At 39.9% G+C, this 20929-nt stretch overlaps 1 protein-coding gene across 2 annotated transcripts in view; it reads right to left on the bottom strand.

Moving 5' to 3' along the window:
- The window catches only part of THOC2 (THO complex subunit 2), a 108786-nt gene extending 93158 nt beyond the window's left edge, over positions 1-15628 (bottom strand). For both annotated transcript variants that reach the window (XM_077827259.1, XM_077827260.1), the window contains exons 1-4: positions 15512-15628; positions 7704-7762; positions 3287-3378; positions 1148-1199 (exon numbers count right to left, since the gene is read on the bottom strand). In XM_077827259.1, coding sequence (XP_077683385.1) covers positions 1148-1199; positions 3287-3378; positions 7704-7762; positions 15512-15579 — 271 coding nt within the window. In that variant the 5' untranslated portion in view covers positions 15580-15628. The remainder of the gene's footprint in view (positions 1-1147; positions 1200-3286; positions 3379-7703; positions 7763-15511) is intronic.
- Between the last annotated feature and the right edge of the window lie 5301 nt (positions 15629-20929).

The following is a 20929-nucleotide window of genomic DNA, read 5'->3' as shown; positions in this document are numbered from 1 at the left end:
GGACCTATCCAGTTGCCTTGACTGTATTTATGAACAATACATAAATTGTATTGTAGGGGGAGGGATAGCTCATTGGTTTGAGCACTGGCCTGCTAAACCCAGGGTTGTGAGTTCAATCCTTGAGGGGGCCATTTAGGGATCTGGGGGGATTGGTCCTGCTTTGAGCAGGGGGTTGGACTAGATGACCTCCTGAGGTCCCTTCCCACCCTGATATTCTAGGATTCTAGGAACAATAGGTATAATGTAAGACTAAGCTCCATTTCAGTTACAGTGTAAGTGCAAATACAGCTACAATAGCAGCTACCAATACCATTTACAATCCAGATTTGTAAAAATCAAAGAAAAATTATAATTACCAGTTTTTAAGAGCATTTGTTTAAAAGTCATAATTATGGTTATTATTGCTAAGTCACTGACTTCACAACCTATTGCTATTCATACTTAAGAGCAAGCTTCTGTAACTTTTTTGCGCATGTATTCCCATCAACTTTCATGGGACTGTTGGAATGAATAAAGGTTGCACAATCAGGACAGAAATGTACATATGTTGCTCCTTTTATTGGAAGTTCTGAAAGGAATCTTTGTAAATAAGAAACCCATCTCTATCACAGATACCTTACACAAAACTACCAAGGCAAAAAAAGCCTAGAGACTGCTGTGAAACTACCAAAAAATCTTCAGCTGAAAATATGCAATCGTTAAGACCAGTAATCTGCCTCTGTTGTCTGGAAATTTGGATTGCCTGACACACTGCATCAATGCATTAGTACTAATGGCAGAAACTTCAACTCTGATAGTTCTAGGTAGCTGCATAATAGTCCTGTTCAAACAGATTGTAACTATCATCAATTTCCTTGATTTCTAAACAACGTACATATAGTTTGGTAAGGCATAAGAAGTGTTTTACTATGCATATACTCATTTATATGAAGACAAAAGCAAAATAACCATGAATTGTATAAGTTTATAGTACATACTGTATTACTGAAACGACAAACATTTAAATTGCTTTCCTATGGCACTAGTTACATTCAACTACATTTCAAAAGTTATTTTATATTTTGGAATTTCAAGATTTTTATATGACAGAACACACACTTCTCCTCCACTAAGCTGTTTCAGTGATGAAAGGAAGAAAGAAACCTACCCAATACGCAGAATACATCAGCAAGGATGGAGGACATGTCATCTCGAAATTCCTAACCGAAACAAAAAACACAGTAAATGCAGGAATACCACAATGTGTAATTAGAATATTTTAGTCTATTGTTTTAATAAAGAAAGAGAGTCTTGACAGAAATGTAAATTTAGATCCACTAACATTACTCTTGTTAAATCAATGAACAGGAGTGGTTTAACTATCTATTGTGCCTGATGTGTTTGGAAAAATACAAAAGAAAATATTAATACAATGGAAACCATTATCAAGTGAGCTGAAAAGTACTGAAAGAAAGAAAAATCTCAATGACAGTTAAACTCATGTCTGAGGGTATGGCATAAGTTTTAAAAGTGCACTGAATTAGAAATGCTATTATTAAAGGTTGACAAGGCACACCCATTGTAAATCCCTGTTTTCAAGTGCTTCTACAATTCAGTTTTTGAACTAAGTATTTTATATTATATTATAATATATATATATACTTATATTATCTATCTAGTTTTACAACAGGCTACATAAAAAGCACAAATGCAGTCAGTACAAACTAAAATTTCGTACAACTTGTTTATACTGCTCTATATATTATACACTGAAACGTAAGTACAATACTTATACTCAAATTAATTTATTTTATAACTGTATGGTACAAAAGAGAGAATAAGCAATTGTTCAGTAACAGTGTGCTGTGACTCTTTTGTATTTTTAATGCCTGATTTTGTAAGCAAGTAGTTTTTAAGTAAGGTGAAACTAGTTTTGTGCATTTTTGATTGAATTCCAATTTCCATCCAAATGCAGCTGGGCATAGGTCCAAAACATTAATTATCTAGTAAATAAGAAATCCATCACTCACCATTTTTAAACATAATAAAGAAGTAAAATCTTAGAATCTGATTTAGTGCACATTAGCTGTACAATTATACAATATCTAAAAACGTTTTTCTCATGTAGCAAATCCTTCTGGTCAGCAAAAAGAAATACCAAATTTAGCATAAAGGCTGTACTCAGTTGCAAATCAGTATGTTTTACTGGTTACCAACCAGTGAAAATCAACCTCTCTTTAGGAAAATAACTAAAAAGCACAACAGCCAATCAAAATTAAAACTGGTTATCTAAATCAATCCACCTTTCCCCCCCACATAGCCTCAGTCCTGAGGTATTTTTTAATATGTTGGGAATTTAAGTGAGCTCCACATAAATCAGACCTAGCATTAGCTAAAAAGCCCACAACGCTGTTCTATAGCTACCCCAAACGCCCACTCCTCCCTCCTGAACATTCTAGTATCTAAACTATTTTCTATAGTAAAAGTACTGATTGTAAAAACTGAAAGGCTTCGCTAGCATTGTGGGTACACAAAAGAACCATAAAAGTTAAAAAAGATCCAAACTTCCCAGTCAAGAACAAGCGTGCATTTGAGTACCATAGTCCCCCACGTATGTCTATAAAACATTTGTTTCTCTCTTCAGCTTTTCATCAGATGAACCTCAATATACTTTCCATGAATACCATTTTAACCTAGCCTTGGGAAATTTTCATTCATTACAGTGCACTTCAACAGGAAAGATGTAGCATCACCAACATATCCTTTATGGTGGTCTTGGCACAATAGTTATAATTGTATACAAGTAATATTTTTCATTTCAATGTTTTCATTCCCTTTCTCTTCACAACACATAGTAGACCTTAAACTTATGCTGAAGCTATAAGGTTTTAATAGTCAAAAGTATCACCTTAATTTTTTTTGGAGGGGGGAAAACAAGATGGGCAGAGTATCTGGCATGGAGTTACACTTCCAAGTCCACCTCCCCGAGCAGTAGTAGCTATGTTAGCAGGAGAGCTTGCCCAACTGACACAGCACTGTCCATCCACACCGGCGCTTAGAAGGGTGCAACTTATATCACTCGGGTGATGGCTTTTTCACACCCATGAGCAACCTGAGTTATACTGAACTAAGTGCAATTGTGTACAAGCCCTAGGAGTAAAAGCAGTTTCTTTAGAAGTTTTAAGGGACTACATCTGCAGGGTATGGTGTGTTTCTGCTGGTTTCCCATTTACTCTGGCTTCCATAAGTAATAAGCTAACTAAAATATTAAATAAACCTACAGCAAGTAGTACAAATATATACTTACTATAACATCACTGAGAACATTAGAAGCTTGATCATGCTTTAAGTTTCCCTTGACAACGTGATTTGCAAGCTCATACAGAGCCTGCTGGATATCTGTCATACATAAAACAGACGCATTAGGAACACAAGTGTTAGGTAATCCTTGGTCTAACTTCCAGGGAAAAATCTACAGTGATGCTGCAGACTTGGTGCAGTTAGTAGTCACAGAGAATGTGTTTTTTCCCCACTTCACCCAGAAGATTATTTATTTGTATAAGGCAGTGCTTTGAGGTCCCAATCTGACCTCATGGTACAAGGCACTGTACAAGCACATAGCAAAATATGGTCCTTGCCCTAGAGATTCTATGGAAAGAAGAGTTAAATGCCATAGACTAAAATGGGATGAATTATTACACCAGTCTCATGCACAACAATATGAGCTTCCCTGGATGATGACACATTTGCATAGTGCACATAAATCAGAGATTATGTCATGACAAAGGAAAAATACTATAATAAACTAAGTTGCAGCTATAAAAATTAATATCCACTTCTCTAGGTGGAAAATTAATAACTGAGAAACACTTTGTCAGGCTGAATTCTTTGTAGAGAGAAAAGTGAGAGAAAAACTTCTATGATTAAATAATATCACATGCTTCAGAGCATTACATTAAATTGAAAAGTTCTTCACTGCTCCTTGGATCAGAGACTGTGTGTTTGGGGAGAATTATAGAACATTAAATACATGCTTGTTTTGTACACATGGTTCCAACAAGTTAAAAACAGATGGCTACACTATTTTAAATGTATACAGAATTGTCTTTAAAACACCTTATTACAGAGTGAAGAATACATTTATAATAACTGATGTGGCTAAAAGCCAAAACACAAAGGAGGTACATTTTCATTATGCATATAATTATATTATAGACCAGGGGTGGCCAACCGCAGCTCCAAGCCACATGAGGCTCTTTTACAGTTAAAGTATGGCTCACGGAGGCCCCCCGTCCCGCACTCTCCGCCTAGCAGGCTGGGGGGAAGGGGGAAGCTTGGGGCAGCGGGGTTAGGGACTTCTGCCAGAGATGACTGGTACCTGTTGGGGGGGCACAATTTAAACGTCCTTCCTAACAGATTGAGTCATGCCCTCCGAGGCATGCCCCCCACATACCCTCAGCAGTCCCTCCCTGCAGCTCCCAGGTGTTAGCTCCCAGTGGAGAGTCAACAGCAAACACCTGGGAGCTGCAAGGAGGCGCTGTTGCTTTAGCTCACGGGGGACAGAAAGCAGCAAAAGCAGTGGCTCTCCCTGCAGCTCCCAGCTATATGCCATTGCCTCTCACGATGGCTACAGCTCCCAGCTTGCCAGATCCAGCAGCTGCCATGCAGGGTGTGGGCTCTGCGGCACCTTGCAACTGATCACGGCAAGCAAACCATGGCAAAAATTGGGGGGTGGAGGGAGGGTGCGTGTCCCCATGTGTCCCCCCCACGTATCGCCTCTGGCTTCTGCCCCGAAGGAAGGAGAGCTGTCTCAGGGCTCCAGCCCCGCAGGGTGTACCTGCCGGGACTCGGGGCTTCAGCAGGAGTCTCCTGCACGGCTGAGGCCCCGAGTCCCGGCAGACACACCCCAGCTCTTGAACTTCTGAAGATTGTCGTATGCGGCTCGGAGGGGCTGTAAATTTAGCCACCGTTGTTATAGGCTATGTCTACACTGCAAGCTAGGGGTTTGATTCCTCTGCTCATTGTCACACTTGTGCAGGCTCTCATTGAGCTACTACCAATATAAATAGCACCGTAGCCACAGTAGCTCTGGTAGTGGCCATGGAGGCACCGCTGAGTTGTACTGAGTACAAACCCACCTGAAACTGGTGCATATATATTTGCTAAAGTTCACCCATGCCTCCATGGCCACAAGCAGTGTTATAGTGTGACTACACTGCTATTTATATTGCGCTAGCTCACTGAGAGTTAGCACAACTATGTGAACACGCGCATAAAAATCACACTTCTACCAAGCCGTGTACACATAGCTATACAAAACACCCAGATGAAAATAGTAAACATCAACAGTGTGCTCAATGAGTATTTAGATCATGGATCTTTTTGACGTCTATACATTGGGAATACAAAACTCTAACCTGAAATTACATTAATAGCATGGAATTGTTTAATTTCAGAGTTGGGCAAGAAGGTCTTAATTTTCTTTAATGTAGTATTTCTGATGAAGGAACTCTAATTCTTCAGATCTTAAGACAATCTCTATTAGAATTCAGGAGGGGACCTAATGTGGGGACAGGTAACCCCAAACCTCCATACTGCAGCAATCTTACATCTTCCTCCGAAATATATGGTACTGGCCAGTCAGAAACAGGATAACGAACTATATGAACCTCAGGTCTGATCCAATATGACAACTCCTATGTTTTTGTCCTCGGCTTTCAATCTTCATTAATTGATTATGCTAATCTTCAAAATAATCAGTTAGTCAAAGTTATTCACCTAACTAGACAGTCAAAGATATTTTTTCCAAGATCAGCTGCAATATTGAGAAAAGGCAATCTTCTAAATAAATAATGGTATTATTTCAGAAGTAGACGTTTGAGGGGGTTTAAATTTTGGGCAGATATTTAGGATATTTGAAATATATAATTCAGAAGCATTTTATAGTAGGTCAACATATGCTCCAGAAATAATTTTAAAAGTCTGATACCTTAGTCATCAGATGAGACAGAAGCATACTCTACTACACTTACAGACCTTCTGTTCTCAGCTTAAATCTCAACTTATTCTAAGAGAGAAACAGCATCTGGAGCACATGTTAAAGTATAGCAAAAAACTCTTAGGGGCAGAGACTGTCCTATTTGCTTGTATAGCACATACCCCAATGGAACCAGAATCCTTGTCTGGTGTTTCTAGGACACTACAATAATAATAAATAATAATAATAATACAAATAAATAATTTTAAATATAAAAAGGAAGCAGTGGTTGAATTTGATATAGAACTTACTCCGAATTTTAAGAAGTGATCACTGCTGGTAGTAACAATTCACACAAAAATAAGATAAATTAATCACAGTTTTATTCTTTTTGTATTGAAAGCATCATTGTTGTATCTAAGCATCTACCAAAAAAAGAAAATGTGAAGTGTTTTGTCTTCATCAAGCTAATGTATTTTCTGAAATAGATAAATATGAGTTCCCCAGAAGACTGTGGGCCTGATTTCCTCTCACTAGTTTTATAACACAAAACACTGATTTAAATGGAGTTATTTCCATTTTACATCATTGTGAGAGCAGAATCGGACCTTTTTATGTTTTAACTGAATGAGAATTGTTCAATTATAAAGACTGCGTAAATTTCAATTTTGTAAATATGTCACAAATCTAGTAACTTTCTTTAATAGGAAGGAAATATCACAAGTTCTAGAGAGCTTTATAAATTTCAATGAAAGTTTGAATCTCAAGTTTATAAAAGTCAGTACAGGAAGATGACGATTGAAAACAGCTCATTTTTGGGCCATCAGCCTTGTATTAAAACAATGACTTGTACTAAACATATTTGGGAGTTAAAATATATTTTTGCAATTTTACTGATTTAACATTAAATACTTTTTACTTTACAAAATTAATTATAATCATATTTGTGTTTCACAATAAATAATCCCCTCTGCTTTTATCGTTTCCCAAAGCAACTGTTTTAACAAGATCCCCAGACACCACCTAAATAAAGTAAGCAGCTTTGCAGACTCCATAATATTGAATCTTTCCTTTCAGGGAATCATACAAAGCAAACAAAGCCAAATTCAATTTCTCTTGTTTATGTTGCAAAACTATGCCTTGCTATTTGTCCTTGGACATTTTAATCATTCTAATTCTTAAAGCCCCCCCACCAAAATTGTAAGTACACGCATTTTAGAATAAATGTTAAAACCCTTTTAAAAACTGGAACTTTAGAAACTAAAACCAGCAATATATTTACCCAAGGAAGACAGAATTGGAAACTAAGAACTATAACTCTATAGGAGCAAACTGAACAATATGTTTAAGAGTTTATACTTGCATTATTAAGCAACTACTTCTGTACGTTCCAAGCATTTCTTATTTACCTAATTCCTTGTTAGAATAAAACTCAGCTCTCCACAAAACGTAAGTAGTAGGGCTTTGCATATGGAACTTCACAAGGAGCTATGGTGAAGAAGTCCACCTCCCCAACCAAAGACTGGTTGCAGGTCTGCAGAGAGTTCCCTTTGCATACTTCCTATGTGAATGTTTGAGGTTAACTGAATCTGTGTAAATGGATATCCTCCTTGCTTTATGCACTGAGCTCCCCTCCTTATTGTGCAGCAATCACCATACATACTGACATTCCATCCAGGCACACACTGAACCCTGATCAATTTCATATATATATACACTCCAAGTATATTGGATAATATCAACTTACCTCTGAAAGTCACATTTTCATGGCTTTTATTTTCACTGAGTGTGCGGCATAATTGCAAACTGAAAAGAGAAATATTCTTTATACAATTTCAGTTTTCAAAATCAGTCATGAAGTTTAGTTTTAAAAAGAATTATATAGTACGGTTTGCTGTTCTATATGTATCTAGTTATTTTAGATTATTTTGACAAGCCAAACAAGTTGAAAACCAAAACATAACCTTTATTCAATACTTAAAGCTAAAATTAGGATCTTAATTTAGAAAAGTTACAAATGTAGTAGAACTTCCATACCCTAACTTCTGGATTGCCACACTTTCTCAGCATGACTATCAGAAAACTGAGAAATTAAGGCAATATAAAGACATGAAAGTAGGCAAGGAAGCACTGCCACTTACATATTATCATTAAGAAGTGACATGCAAGTATCTTTCTAGTGGCCATTATTGAACTTTTGCCCAAATGTATGTTTGAAATATTTGTTCACTTTTTAATGCTAAGCATTCACATGATTTCACAGAACATAATCCCAGCAAAGGGGAGGAGTGTGCACACACTACTAAGTAGCTATTTTAATCTTTAAATAAAAATATAAAAAGATAATTATAGGCTGAAGGGTTCTGTCATCTGGATCAGTGTCTGTTTTATATTGTGCAATTCCCTTATTTTAAAAAATACACAACAGCATTCTAAATAATCTTGTATCCACTTTAAAAACAACAACACTGGATTGTGAAAGAGAAGACCTTATATATTTTAAGTTTCTTTGTTTATTTTTTTAAAATAGCTATCTGTGCACCCAGGTGGGGCTTTGACTTCAAAAGTGCTTCTCAAGGATGCCTGGATCTTCCAGCGTTGTTCTCATTGCAAGATCAGGCCCCAAAGCATAAGAGCAGAGACCTAAAAAATGTGTAAATACCTACATTTATAAAAACGTAGAAGACTGCTCAAATCAGATTTTTTTTAAAGTTTGCAAGAGAACAATTATATTCTTGTAAGGACCACAACTTTAGATATTACAATTCATTTCAGAGTTTCAGAGAATTAAAAATGAATCTCTATATTCTCTCATAAAGATACATAAACTCATAGCAGTACGTTATAATGTAGATTACTTATAAAAATATTAGGCTTCCTTGATATCATAACCAAAATTACATATTAACTCTTCTAAAGAAAGCTCATACAACAATCATAGCCGTCACTCAGGCTGCTTACAACCAATGCACCCTGTAAAACATTAAGAAAAATGAGCCATTTCAAATGTAAATATAATGTAATAAGCAGGTTCACTGTACAGCTACACTATGGAAGCTTTCTTGCCACATAAAGTGAAGGTATGGCTCAAATTATTATTATTGCTTTTTTACTGTTACAGAAAACACAATAGATTCTCTCTAACATATCACATAACATGGACAGGTCTAGTTCTAAAGTTGGGGCCAAGAAGCTTCTATTTCATTCTATTAATAATGGTGAAGTTTCTTCTATTCATCATTAACCAAGATAAATAGACCTTTAAAAGCATTTACAAAAATCAATATCTCTTCACAAGAACTATTTCAGGCCATCTGATCTCAGCCTAGTCTTTCTTCTGAGTCTACTGTGTATTTTCTTAAATATTAAGTGGATTAATTAGTACCCTTTACAGTCAGCCTATATGCAGTCATTTCTACTTTCTGCTTAAAATTAACAGCCAAACTAAGTCCCTGATCTTTCACTGGGATCCACTCAGGCAGACCCTTTGGAGTACATAAAGTCCTTCTGATATCAGTTTTTATAATGGATCAACAAGCTGTGATGTTAATGGAACTCCACTGTGCACTGAAGGGTCCACTTCAGCAGATCTTAATACAAGTTCAAAGGTTTTAAGTTGTCTCTGTACTACAGACAAATATAAACTCCCATCACATACGACAAACTGAAAGGAGACTCAAAATATCAAGAATGCTCTTTCAGCGCATCTTGAAGATCAATCCATTGTTTAAGCTGGCCAAAGAAATCATTAAAGCTACTCTGACACACTACACATTCCTGGATTAGTTTTTTAATTCACGAGAAAACAAAGTTGTCATTGTATAAATTCAATGGGTAAATCCACCCAGTACCAAGCAGTGGTGAAACACAAATAAGATACTATGGTATACTTAGAAGGGTTAAGAGACACACATGGACATGCGAACGCGCGCATATAAAAAAAAATGACCTCACCGTGAAAAATGTTCAGTTTGGGTCACCTCATTTAAAAAAAACACAGGACTAAAACCAAGTTACAATTGTGGGAGCTTTCAAGAAGATTAAGAGTAGTTAGTAAGAAAAGAAAAAGAATGACCAGCACTAACTAACCTCTCTCAAAAACAAGTGACACATAAATTAAAAGGCAGAAAATTTTAAATACTTTTTTCCAACAGATAACTGGTATGTGAAATTCACTGATGCAAGATACTGATTGCGACAAATAGTTCAAAAATTGTCTAAGGACTAGACATTACAAGTCAGTAAAAGAGCTAATTAAATTAAGTTTATAATAGGGATGTATGAGTTTAACTGGTTAGCCAATATGCTTGATTCTTATCGGTTTCTGTTAACGATTAAACTTCGCCCAGGGTCTCAGCTGCCGCCCTGTGCGCCTGGGGTCCCTCCGGGCTGCCAGCCCTACAGCCACCTGGCATCCCAGAGCAGTTGGGGTCCGTCCTGGCTGCCAGCCCCACAGCCAGGATGCTAGGCGGCAGCAGGGACCCCTGGGTGCAGGGGCCGGCAGCGGGGACCCACATAAAACACCTGGGTGCTGCAGCACACCCCACACCCTAATTCCTATGGGAAAATGTTTAACCGTGTAACCAACAGAATTTTAATCGGTTACACAGTTACTGTTTTTACATGTTATTTACATGCTTAGTTTATAAAGTGTACAATTATAAATAATTATAAATAAAGGTTGTGAAGAATTTTTAGGAATCGGATGGCTGACCGCTTAGACCAGTGGTTCCCAAACTTGTTCTGCAGCAGCCAGTATGTCCCTCGGCCCGCACCACTTCCAGCGGCTCCCATTGGCTTGGAGCAGTGAACCGCGGCCAATGGGAGCCGTGATCAGACAAACCTGCTGACGCGGCAGGTAAACAAACTGGCCCAGCCCGCCAGGGGCTTTCCCTGCACAAGCGACTGAACAAGTTTGGGAATCACTGGCTTAGACTAATAAGTCATATTCTTATTTTAGATAGTAGCCATCTATGGATATGTCTAGAATCTTTATGATCTGTTATTTGAGTATCAATGGCTTAGGTCATAACAGTGTTAACTTTAAGATTTAGTATTTTTCATATTGCTTAGAATAGTGCATAGATTGAATTGTCTTAATCTCTTTGTCAATGCTGATGATAGATATTGCATTTTTTAAACTTACAGTAACATGATCCACTCCATGCTCTTTGATACATTTGTCACACTTGTTTATCAAAACAAAGAAAGACTTTTTAAAAAGTACAAAAGATCAGACTAGCTAGAATAATATTTAGAGCTGTTGATTAATCGCAGTAAACTCACATGATTAACTTAAAAAAATTAATCGTGATTAATCTCACTGTTAAATTTCAATTGGTATTCTATTGTTTATTAAATATTTTTGGATGTTTTTCTACATTTTCAATATATCAATTTCAATTACAACACGGAATACAAAGAGTACAGTGCTTACTTTATATTATTTTTATTACAAATATTTGCACTGTAAAAATGATAAAGAAATAGTATTTTTCAATTCACCTCATACAGGTACTGTAGTACAATCTCTTTATCATGAAAGTGCAAGTTACAAATTTAGAGTTTTTTGTTACAAAACGGCACTCAAAAACAAAACTATGTAAAACTTTAGACCCTACAAGTCTACTCAGTCCTACTTCTTGTTCAGCCAATCGCAAAGAGAAACAAGTTTGTTTACATTTAGGGGAGATAGTGCTTCTTAACTACAATGTCACCTGAAAGTGAGAACAGGCGTTCGCATGGCACCGATGTAGCTGGTGTCGCAACCTATTTACATGCGAGATGCACTAAAGATTCATATGCCTCTTCATGCTCTGGCCATCGTTCCAGAGGACATGCTTCCGTGCTGATGACGCTTGTTAAAAAAATAATGTGTTAATTAAATTTGTGACCAAACTCCTTGTGGGAGAATTGTATGTCTCCTGCTCTCTTTTATTTGCATTCTGCCATATATTTCATGTTATAGCAGTCTCAGATGATGATCCAGCACACGTTGTTCATTTAAGAACACTTTCACTGCAAATTTGACAAAATGCAAAAAAGATACCAATGTGGAATTTCTAAAGATAGCTAAGCATTCGACCCAAGATTTAAGAATCTGAAGTGCCCTCCAAAATCTGAGAGGGATAAGGTGTTGAGCATGCTTTCTGATGTCTTAAAAGAGCAACACTCTGATGCGGAAACTATAGAACCCAAACCACCAAAAAAGAAAATCAACCTTCTGTTGGTTGCATCTGACTCAGATGATAAAAACGAACATTTGTTGGTCCTCACTGCTTTGGACCGTTATCAAACAGAACCCTTCATCAGCATGGACACATGTCCTCTGAAATGGTGGCTGAAGCATCAAGGTACACACGACTCTTTAACAAATCTGCCATGTAAATATCTTGAGATGCCAGCTACAACTGTGCCATTCAAACGCCTGTTCTCACTTTCAGGTGACATTGTAAACAAGAAGCGGGCAGCATTATCTTTTGCAAATGTAAACAAACTTGTCTGTCTGAGCGACTGGATGAACAAGAAGTAGGACTAATTGGACTTGTAAGTTCTAAAGTTTTACATTGTTTTATTTTTTAATACAGGGGAGTTTTGTACATAATTCTACATTTGTAAGTTCAACTTTCATGGTAAAGAGATTGCACTACAATACTTGTATTAGGTGAACTGAAAAATACTATTTCTTTTCTTTTTCACAATGGAAATGTTTGTAATCAAAAATAAATATAAAGTGTGCACGGTACAGTTTGTATTCTGTGTTGTAACTGAATATATTTGAAAATGTAGAAAACATCCAAAAATATTTAAATAAATTGTACTCTATTATTAACAGCATGATTACTCATGATTGATTTTTTTAATCGCTTGACAGCCCTAATAATATTACAAAAACCATCAACTCTCATGCTTCAGAGCATAACTTGATCACCACACTTTTATACAGTATTATATAGGAGCAATATATAGTGGGCTGTTTATTTCTGCCTTTTGAGCATCCAGAACTGGTCACAGTCAAGAATCAAAATACTAAACAAGACAAAGTATTTGGTCTGTTTCATTAGGGCAATTCCCAACTTGTAAAATGATGCTGAAGTATAGATAACTAATAACTTTGCCAACATACCATTTTTCAGACTGTGATCTTGCTGGATCTCATAAGCTACCTTACATTACCAGCAATTAATGAATTTTCCTCTCTTTCCTCACCTTTTCTTCCTACTCAGCATAGATTGTTCCCCAGACAATTCCTTGTTCTTATTTGAGTGAAAGCTGATATTTTGCTGCTGTTTTGCCCAACCCCACCATGCTTGAAGACTAAACATTGGCTTGAGAATAGGAGCTTACCCCCAATGAAAAAGATGTGTAAAACAAGTTTTGCTAACACTTGTCACTTAGCTTTAGTTGCTAGAATTACAGGTGTTGTCCTTCTGCATCTCATCCCCTTCCCACAGTTTATGAACTTAATCAGTCATGCTATATATTTAATTTAGACTGCAAGCTCTTTAGAGCCGGAATCATGTCCTAGGTCTCCTGCAAAGCACCTAGCACCCTTTCTAAGCTTCTAATTCTTCACTTCTAGAACTGTTATAAAATATTTTTGAAGCATTTCATTTCAGTATCTAAACTAAATGTAAAATGCAATCAATAATTGCTTTTCTTTATTAACAGAGGGACTGGTCAGTGTTTCAGAATAAAAATTCTAGCAAAATTGCTCAGTATGTACTCCCAAGGAAACCAGAATTTTGGTCCACAAGAAATCTTCTGGAATGTTTGATAAAGATACAGTTCCTCACTTTTAAAAGATTTAAACTGGTAACACTGTGATAAGCCATCATGAATGGACCAAAATCATTTTATATTCTGTTTTGTTTTTTAAAATCATGGCTTCAAAGGCTAGGGTAGAATACTTTTGTGTAACACATTTCTAAGATAGTCTGTCTCTTTGTTAGAAAATGGTTTAGCTGATCTGTTTGAATCCTATAATAGCCAAAGAATAAGCTAATCCACCCCTTCTAAACTGCTGCAAATTTGCTTTTATAGCACTACAGAGTCTTCAAACAACGCACATATCTTTACACAATCAACTATGAAATATCTCTCAACATTAACTTTGTATTACCCAACTATCATAAGAGGGTTTTTAAAAATTAATCATATTGAACCAAAATTCGTAAACTGTGGCTAATATATGGTCTCTATACTTATTCACTATCTTTCAAGTTTATTGTGAAATCAGTTGTCAACACAGAATCCTAAACAGGGAAAGTTAAAAAGGAGTTTGAACTTTAGCTTCTTTATAGGCCCATCTACACTGCAGTTACTACTTGTCAGGGGACCCTATTACCATACAGCTGTTTCTTTATTTGGTCATAATATAGTTTAGTTTTTAGTATAGACAAAAACATATTTAAGCCACGGTCACATCAAGCCTATATATAGCATGACACAAGGGCACTGACAACAGGGCCCTCCTTCCACTACAAAATGGAAGAGATCAAGAGAAGAACGGTGGTGTTTGCAGAGGGTGTCTACATTCGCCATTCACCTCACCACCCCTTCCCCTCATCCAGCTTTTAAGAGGACTGTAAAGCTTTGCCAATTTGAGGAAGGGAAATTAATGATGCTGTGGATACTATGTCTCCCTGAAATTCACCACAAAATATTCTATGCTTAAAATTTAACTTTGAAAGCTTCATCACTTTTAATAAAAGGCAGAGAGAGAGAAGTTTTTAAAGAGCCCTTCCGATTAATCTAAAATATTAAAAAAAACCTTCATCCCAAGTAACAAGTCAACGTTAAATTGAGGAGATTGTGAATTTCAAGTCAAACCTCCTGATCAAAGGCAACCCCAATACATAGTGGGCAATACAAGCAGGTAACCTGCCAAGGTGGAGATCTCTTAGGACTAGTATCTAGGGGATGCTGACAAGGCAGCTCTTTTCTCTGCCAAGCCTAGTGGACCCAGATGGATTGGGGAGGGCTGAGTGGACCTCTCCTGGCACAAAGGCCCCCTCGCAGGAGCACAAGGGAGGGATGGGAGGAACCATCCATCGCAGCGACCACCCTGGGCTGGATCGGGGAAGAGACGTGAGCATTAAATCCCTCGGATCGAAGGATTTCGGGGCTGGGGCCTTGCCAGGGAAGCTCAGCACTGGGGCGCCTGACGCTTCGGCACTGGCGAAGACAGGCGAACTCGGGAGCCTTGGGCTCAGCCCCGCGGGCGGAGGGACTGGGGGCAAACGGGGGCCAACGCTCGGGGGAGCTTAGCCCAAGGACAGGAGGGGGCGCTTGGGACTCGTATACCCCAGAGCCCAGCGAGCTGGGCCGAGGGAGGGGGGCGTTAGTGAGGGTGAAAGGGCACAGACCCGGTAGCGGGAGCTCAGCCCTTCGGGGTGCGGTGTGGCGAACGCAGCCCGGAGCCCTGCCCTCTACCCCCTCTCCGTTCCCAGCTCCCGGCCCCTCCGCCCGACCGGGCCCCAGGCTCCGGCCGGCGGGCCCCAGGCTCCGGCGCCCGGGCCCCTCCGCGCCCCTCCCGCGCGGCCCCACACTCACAACTCGCTCTTGCCCGATTTCTCCCAGTTCTTTATCCACTCGGCAGGGAGCGCCCCCGCCGCCGCCATCTTCCCCGTGTGGCGCCGAGAGCCCGGATGGGGGAGCGACGGCCCCGGGTCAGAGGGGACGGGCCGGCCCGCCAGGCATGACGGGAAACGGGCCCGGGGCAGCCTGGGAGAAGAACACGCGCCCCCCCCTGAGCCGCGGCAGAACGCGCCGGAGCCCGCCTCGCCTCAGCGTGCGGCTGCCGAGCCACAGCACTGCCGCCTGCCCGCAAACCTCCCCGGCCGGGCACCGCCGGACCTAGCGAGTCCCAATCCCCCCCGCCAGATACTCCGGCAACCCCGGGCCCCCAGCAACCCCCCATCAAAGACATCGGTAGCACCGAACGCCTAGCAGCCCCCAAATACACCGGTAACCTCTGGCCCCCAGCGCTCTCCCCCCGTACGCCAGTGACACCCTGCCCCCCCCATACACCAACATCACTGGGCCCCAGCAACCCACCCAGCTACATCCAGCCCCCTGCAATCCACCCACTGAATGCAGGGGTAAAGCCAGACCCCTTGTAATTCCCCTTCTAAATACACCCGGCCCGCAGCAAGTGCCCCAAATACATTGGGCCCCCAACAATCCCCCCCCCCAATACATTGGGCCCCCTGCTATCCACCCACTGAAGGTCCTTGCAACACTCCCCAAATACCCATGGGCCCCCTGCAACCTTCCCTCAAAGACACCAGTAAACCTGGGACTTCACCAGTCTCCCCCAAATACACCAAGTCCCCTGCAGTCCACCCACCAAATACATCGCAATATACCAGGCCTCCATCAACTTCCCCAAATACACCGGGTCCTAAGTCGCTGCCCCCCCCCCCCCCAAATAGCAGGCCTGCAGCAAATCCCCTCTCACAGTGATAACCCCCATTCTCCAGCAACTGCCCCTCCCCAATGTATTGCAAACACTGGATGCCCAGCAACTCCACCAAATAAGCCACAAACACTGGGCTTCCAACAATCCCACAGTGGTAGCGCTGAGTCTGTAGCAACTTCCCGCTCATCTCTCCCTCAGACATCCCCATATCCCCTAGACTGACATCCATGTATATGCCTGTGACTTTACAAACTGACTAAAATAAATTTATGCTTAGATATTTAGCAAAAGGGCATCAATATGACTATCTAATTCTGTAGCTCTGTTCTACACATTTGTAACGGTAATGTTAATTTGTATAGCTTTTAATGATGCAGTTGCAGTCAAGCGATCCGAGGGCTTGATGATGGTGTGGATTGCACCCTCAGCAAGTTTGCAGATGACACTAAAATGGAAGGAGAGGTAGATACGCTGGAGGGTAGGGATAGGATACAGAGGGACCTAGACAAATTAGAGGATTGAGCTAAAAGAAATCTGATGAGGTTCAACAAGGACAAGTGCAGAGTCCTGCACTTACGATGGAAAAATCCCATGCACCACTACAGACTAGGGACCGAATGGCTAGGCAGCAGTTCTGCAGAAAAGGACCTAGGGGTTACAGTGGACAAGAAGCTGGATATGAGTCAACAGTGTGCCCTTGTTGCCAAGAAGGCTAACGGCATTTTGGGATGTATAAGCAAGGGCATTGCCAGCAGATCGAGGGACGTGATCGTTCCCCTCTATTCGACATTGGTGAGGCCTCATCTGGAGTACTGTGTCCAGTTTTGGGCCCCACACTACAAGAAGGATGTGGAAAAATTGGAAAACATCCAGCAGAGGGCAACAAAAATGATTAGGGGACTGGAACACATGACTTATGAGGAGAGGCTGAGGGAACTGGGATTGTTTAGTCTACGGAAGAGAAGAATGAGGGGGGATTTGATAGCTGCTTTCAACTACCTGAAAGGGGGTTCCAAAGAGGATGGATCTAGACTGTTGTCAGTGGTAGCAGATGACAGAACAAGGAGTAATGGTCTCAAGTTGCAGTGAGGGAGGTTTAGGTTGGGTATCAGGAAAAACTTTTTTACTAGGAGGGTGGTGAAACACTGGAATGCGTTACCTAGGGAGGTGGTGGAATCTCCTTCCTTAGAAGTTTTTAAGGTCAGGCTTGACAAAGCCCTGGCTGGGATGATTTAGTTGGGGTTTGGTCCTGCTTTGAGCAGGGGGTTGGATTATATGACCTCCTGAGGTCCCTTCCAACCCTGATATTCTATGATTCTATGAAAAACTAGTTTGCTTGTGTTAAAAACTCATTTGATCCATATTTGTCATACCAATAGTTTGATAGCTATATTCTAAATCTATTGGAAAGAAAGAGTGGTCTCTTTATTTCTTAAATCTTAGGGCAAGTCTACACTACAAAATTAAGTTATGTCAACATAGAGCCACTGCAGTAATTAAATCAGTTTTTCATGTCTACATTACACCCCTGTCGGTGGCGCATGTCCTCACCAAGAGTGCTTCCACCAATGTAACTGTCAGTGTGGGGAATTTTGGGGCACTGACAGCTGGAGCCCCTCTGCGCTGGGCTGACAGCCCAAGCCCTGCTGTGCTGTCAGTCCCAGGCAGCAGAGCTCTAGTTGTCAGCCCTGGGCAGTAGGGCTCTGGCTGTTAGGCAGCAAAAGGTGTTGTAAGCACTGCATCAACCTTAATATATTGACCTAAGTGCTACGCCTCTCACAGAGGTGAAGTTACTAAGTCGAGGTAGTGGGCTACTTACATCGGTGGGAGCTTACAGAATTATGTCGACTTAAGTCGTTTACATCATCCTAACTATAGTGTAGACCAGGCTTTATTCTCACAATTCAGACTTTAACATTTGAAGATTCAAGGATCTTTATTTTTTCTTTTTAAGCAAATGAATGAAGAGAAAAAGTGGACATTATATTTAACTTTTTTTTTTCAGAACGGCCAAAACATTTATAAAAGATCTAAAAATACATAAACACTTTACTAATATTGTCCTTCTATGTAAGCAAAGTGCAGTGTGCCCCAATTTACCAGTTGTATCTTAACCCACCACTCCTGTAAACAGCACAGCACTTGTGAGCACTTACAATAAAGCTAAGTAAGGTTCATTAAAGTAAGAATAAAGATTTAACAGGAAATAAGAGAGAGTGGTGGAAACAAGTGATTACAATACAAAACAAAATCATAGAAAACAAACCAGAGTCTACACTTATCAATAGTTACCTTTCCTATCTAATAAAGTAGATTTCCTCTGCAAATTCAGTCCATTGCAGAGCTAGATGGTTTTTCAGTAAACAGGATCCAAACGTTCATACAATCATAGAAATGTAGGGCTGGAAGGGACCTCGAGAAGTCATCTAGTTCAGCATGCTGCGCTGAGGCAGGACCAAGTAAACCTAGACCATCCCTGACAGGTGTTTATCCAATCTGTTCTTAAAAATCTTCAATGATGGCGATTCCACAGCCTCCCTTAGAAGCGTATTCCAGATCTTAACTATTCTTATAAAGTTTTTCCTAATATCTAACCTATATCTCCCTTGCTGTATGTTAAGCCCCTTACTTCTTGTCCTATCTTCAGTGCACATGGAGAACAATTGATCACTGTCTTCTTTATAAAATATTTGGAGACTAATCAAGTTCCTCCTCAGTCTTCTTTTTTCAAAACTAAACATGCCCAGTTTCTTTAACCCTTCCTCATGTTAGGTTTTCTAAACCTTTTATTGTATTTGTTGCTCTCCTCTGGGCTCTCTTCGATTTGTCCCCATCTTTCCTAAATTGGAACAGAATTGGACACAATACTCCAGCTGAAGCCTCGCCAGTCCCGAAGAGAGTGGGACAATTACCTCCTATGGCTTACATACAACATTTCTGTTAATACATCCCAGAATTATATTAGACATTTCGCAGCTCCATCACATTGTTGATTCATATTTAATTTGTGATCCACTATCACCCCCTCAGATCCTTTTCAGTAGTATTACCATCTAGCCAGTTATTTCCCATTTTGTAGTTGTACATTAGATTTTTCCTTCCTAAGTTAAGTACTTTGCATTTGTCTTTACTGAATTTCAGCTTGCTGAATTAAAATCAATTCTCCAATTTGTCAAGGTTGTTTTTAATTCTAATCCTGTCCTCCAAAGCACTTGCAACCCCTCCCAGTTTGATGTCATTTCCAAATTTTATAAGCATACTATCTACTCCATTATCCAAGTTATTAATGAAAATATTGAATAGTACCAAACCCAGGACTGACCCCTGTGGAATCAGTTTGACATTGAACCAATGATAACTACTCTTTGCGTATGGACTTTAAATAAGCTTTTCGCCCACCTTATAGTAATTTCATTTAGAGCACATTTCCCTAGTGTGCTTATGAGAATCTCATGTGGGACTTTGTCAAAAGTCTTACTAAAATCAAGATATATCGTATCTACTGCTTCCTCCTAACCCACTAAAACAATAACCCTATCAAAGAAGGAAATTAGGTTGGTTTGGCATGATTTGCTTTTGACAATTCCACACTGGCCATTCCTTATTACCCTATTATGTTCCAAGTGCTTACACATTTGATCGTCATGAAAGCATCCTTCCTCCCCAAGGAGTTTCCTTAGTGAATGGATGCAGGGTGTCTTTTCCTACCCTCTGCTATACTGAAAATAGTCTTTTATTTCTATTTACAGCCAGGGCAAAGCTCTGTCTGTTTCAATATTCCTTTTTCACCTCTAAGAGGTTTTAATTGTTTAGTGGTGCCTTTGATGGCTTTCCGTTGATAGTTTTGGAAAGGAGCAAAGCTGTTAAATTGAGCCTTGCGTTACCTCACTGGCTGATTAGGAAGGAATGACAACTCCCTCTTGCTTGGATGGGCCATCCCCAATGCCCATTACCTGTTGGTGATTAATTTCTACTCCAGCTTACTTTCAATATATATAGATTGTTCCTTAAATATTTCACAATGATTATGAGTCTTGACAAGTTATGAGCTAGCTGTAGACATCTCACATGATATCCCTGTTGGATAAATACCCTGCAAAATATATATCTGGTGTAATGAGTGTGTCAGGTCTGAAGTGAGAGCTGTTTAAAGGAACAGGGGACTCTTTGCCTATGGGTCTTTGTGTCAGAGACCCATACCCCTAGGCAAGTCTGCAGGCCCAGGTCCTGAAAGGTTTATGGTGCAAATCAGGAGGCTTTGTGTGTGGATGCTAGGGGGCATTGGGCTTAAACCTCAGTCTGAACCCGGATTTACTATGCAGCGTAGACACATCCCCGAAGCCAGGAGGGAGTGCTTGGGAAGCAGCTGCCCTCTGACAGGAACCATTTCTCTGAGCAGACACTTAAACAAAATATCTTAAAGATAAGATATTATTTCTACAGGACTGAACAGTTTTTATATAGTGTGTTCTTTCACAAACACCCTGCCAAACACAACTCAATCTCCTCTATTTTCCTCTTCAGTTCAGCCCTTCCCTTTGTCTGTCCTG

The sequence above is a fragment of the Eretmochelys imbricata genome, chromosome 9, assembly GCF_965152235.1.
Source record: "Eretmochelys imbricata isolate rEreImb1 chromosome 9, rEreImb1.hap1, whole genome shotgun sequence".
Lineage (NCBI taxonomy): Eukaryota > Metazoa > Chordata > Testudines > Cheloniidae > Eretmochelys > Eretmochelys imbricata.
The sequence above is the reverse complement of the archived record's forward strand: the minus strand, read 5'-3'. Positions and strand labels throughout refer to the sequence as shown.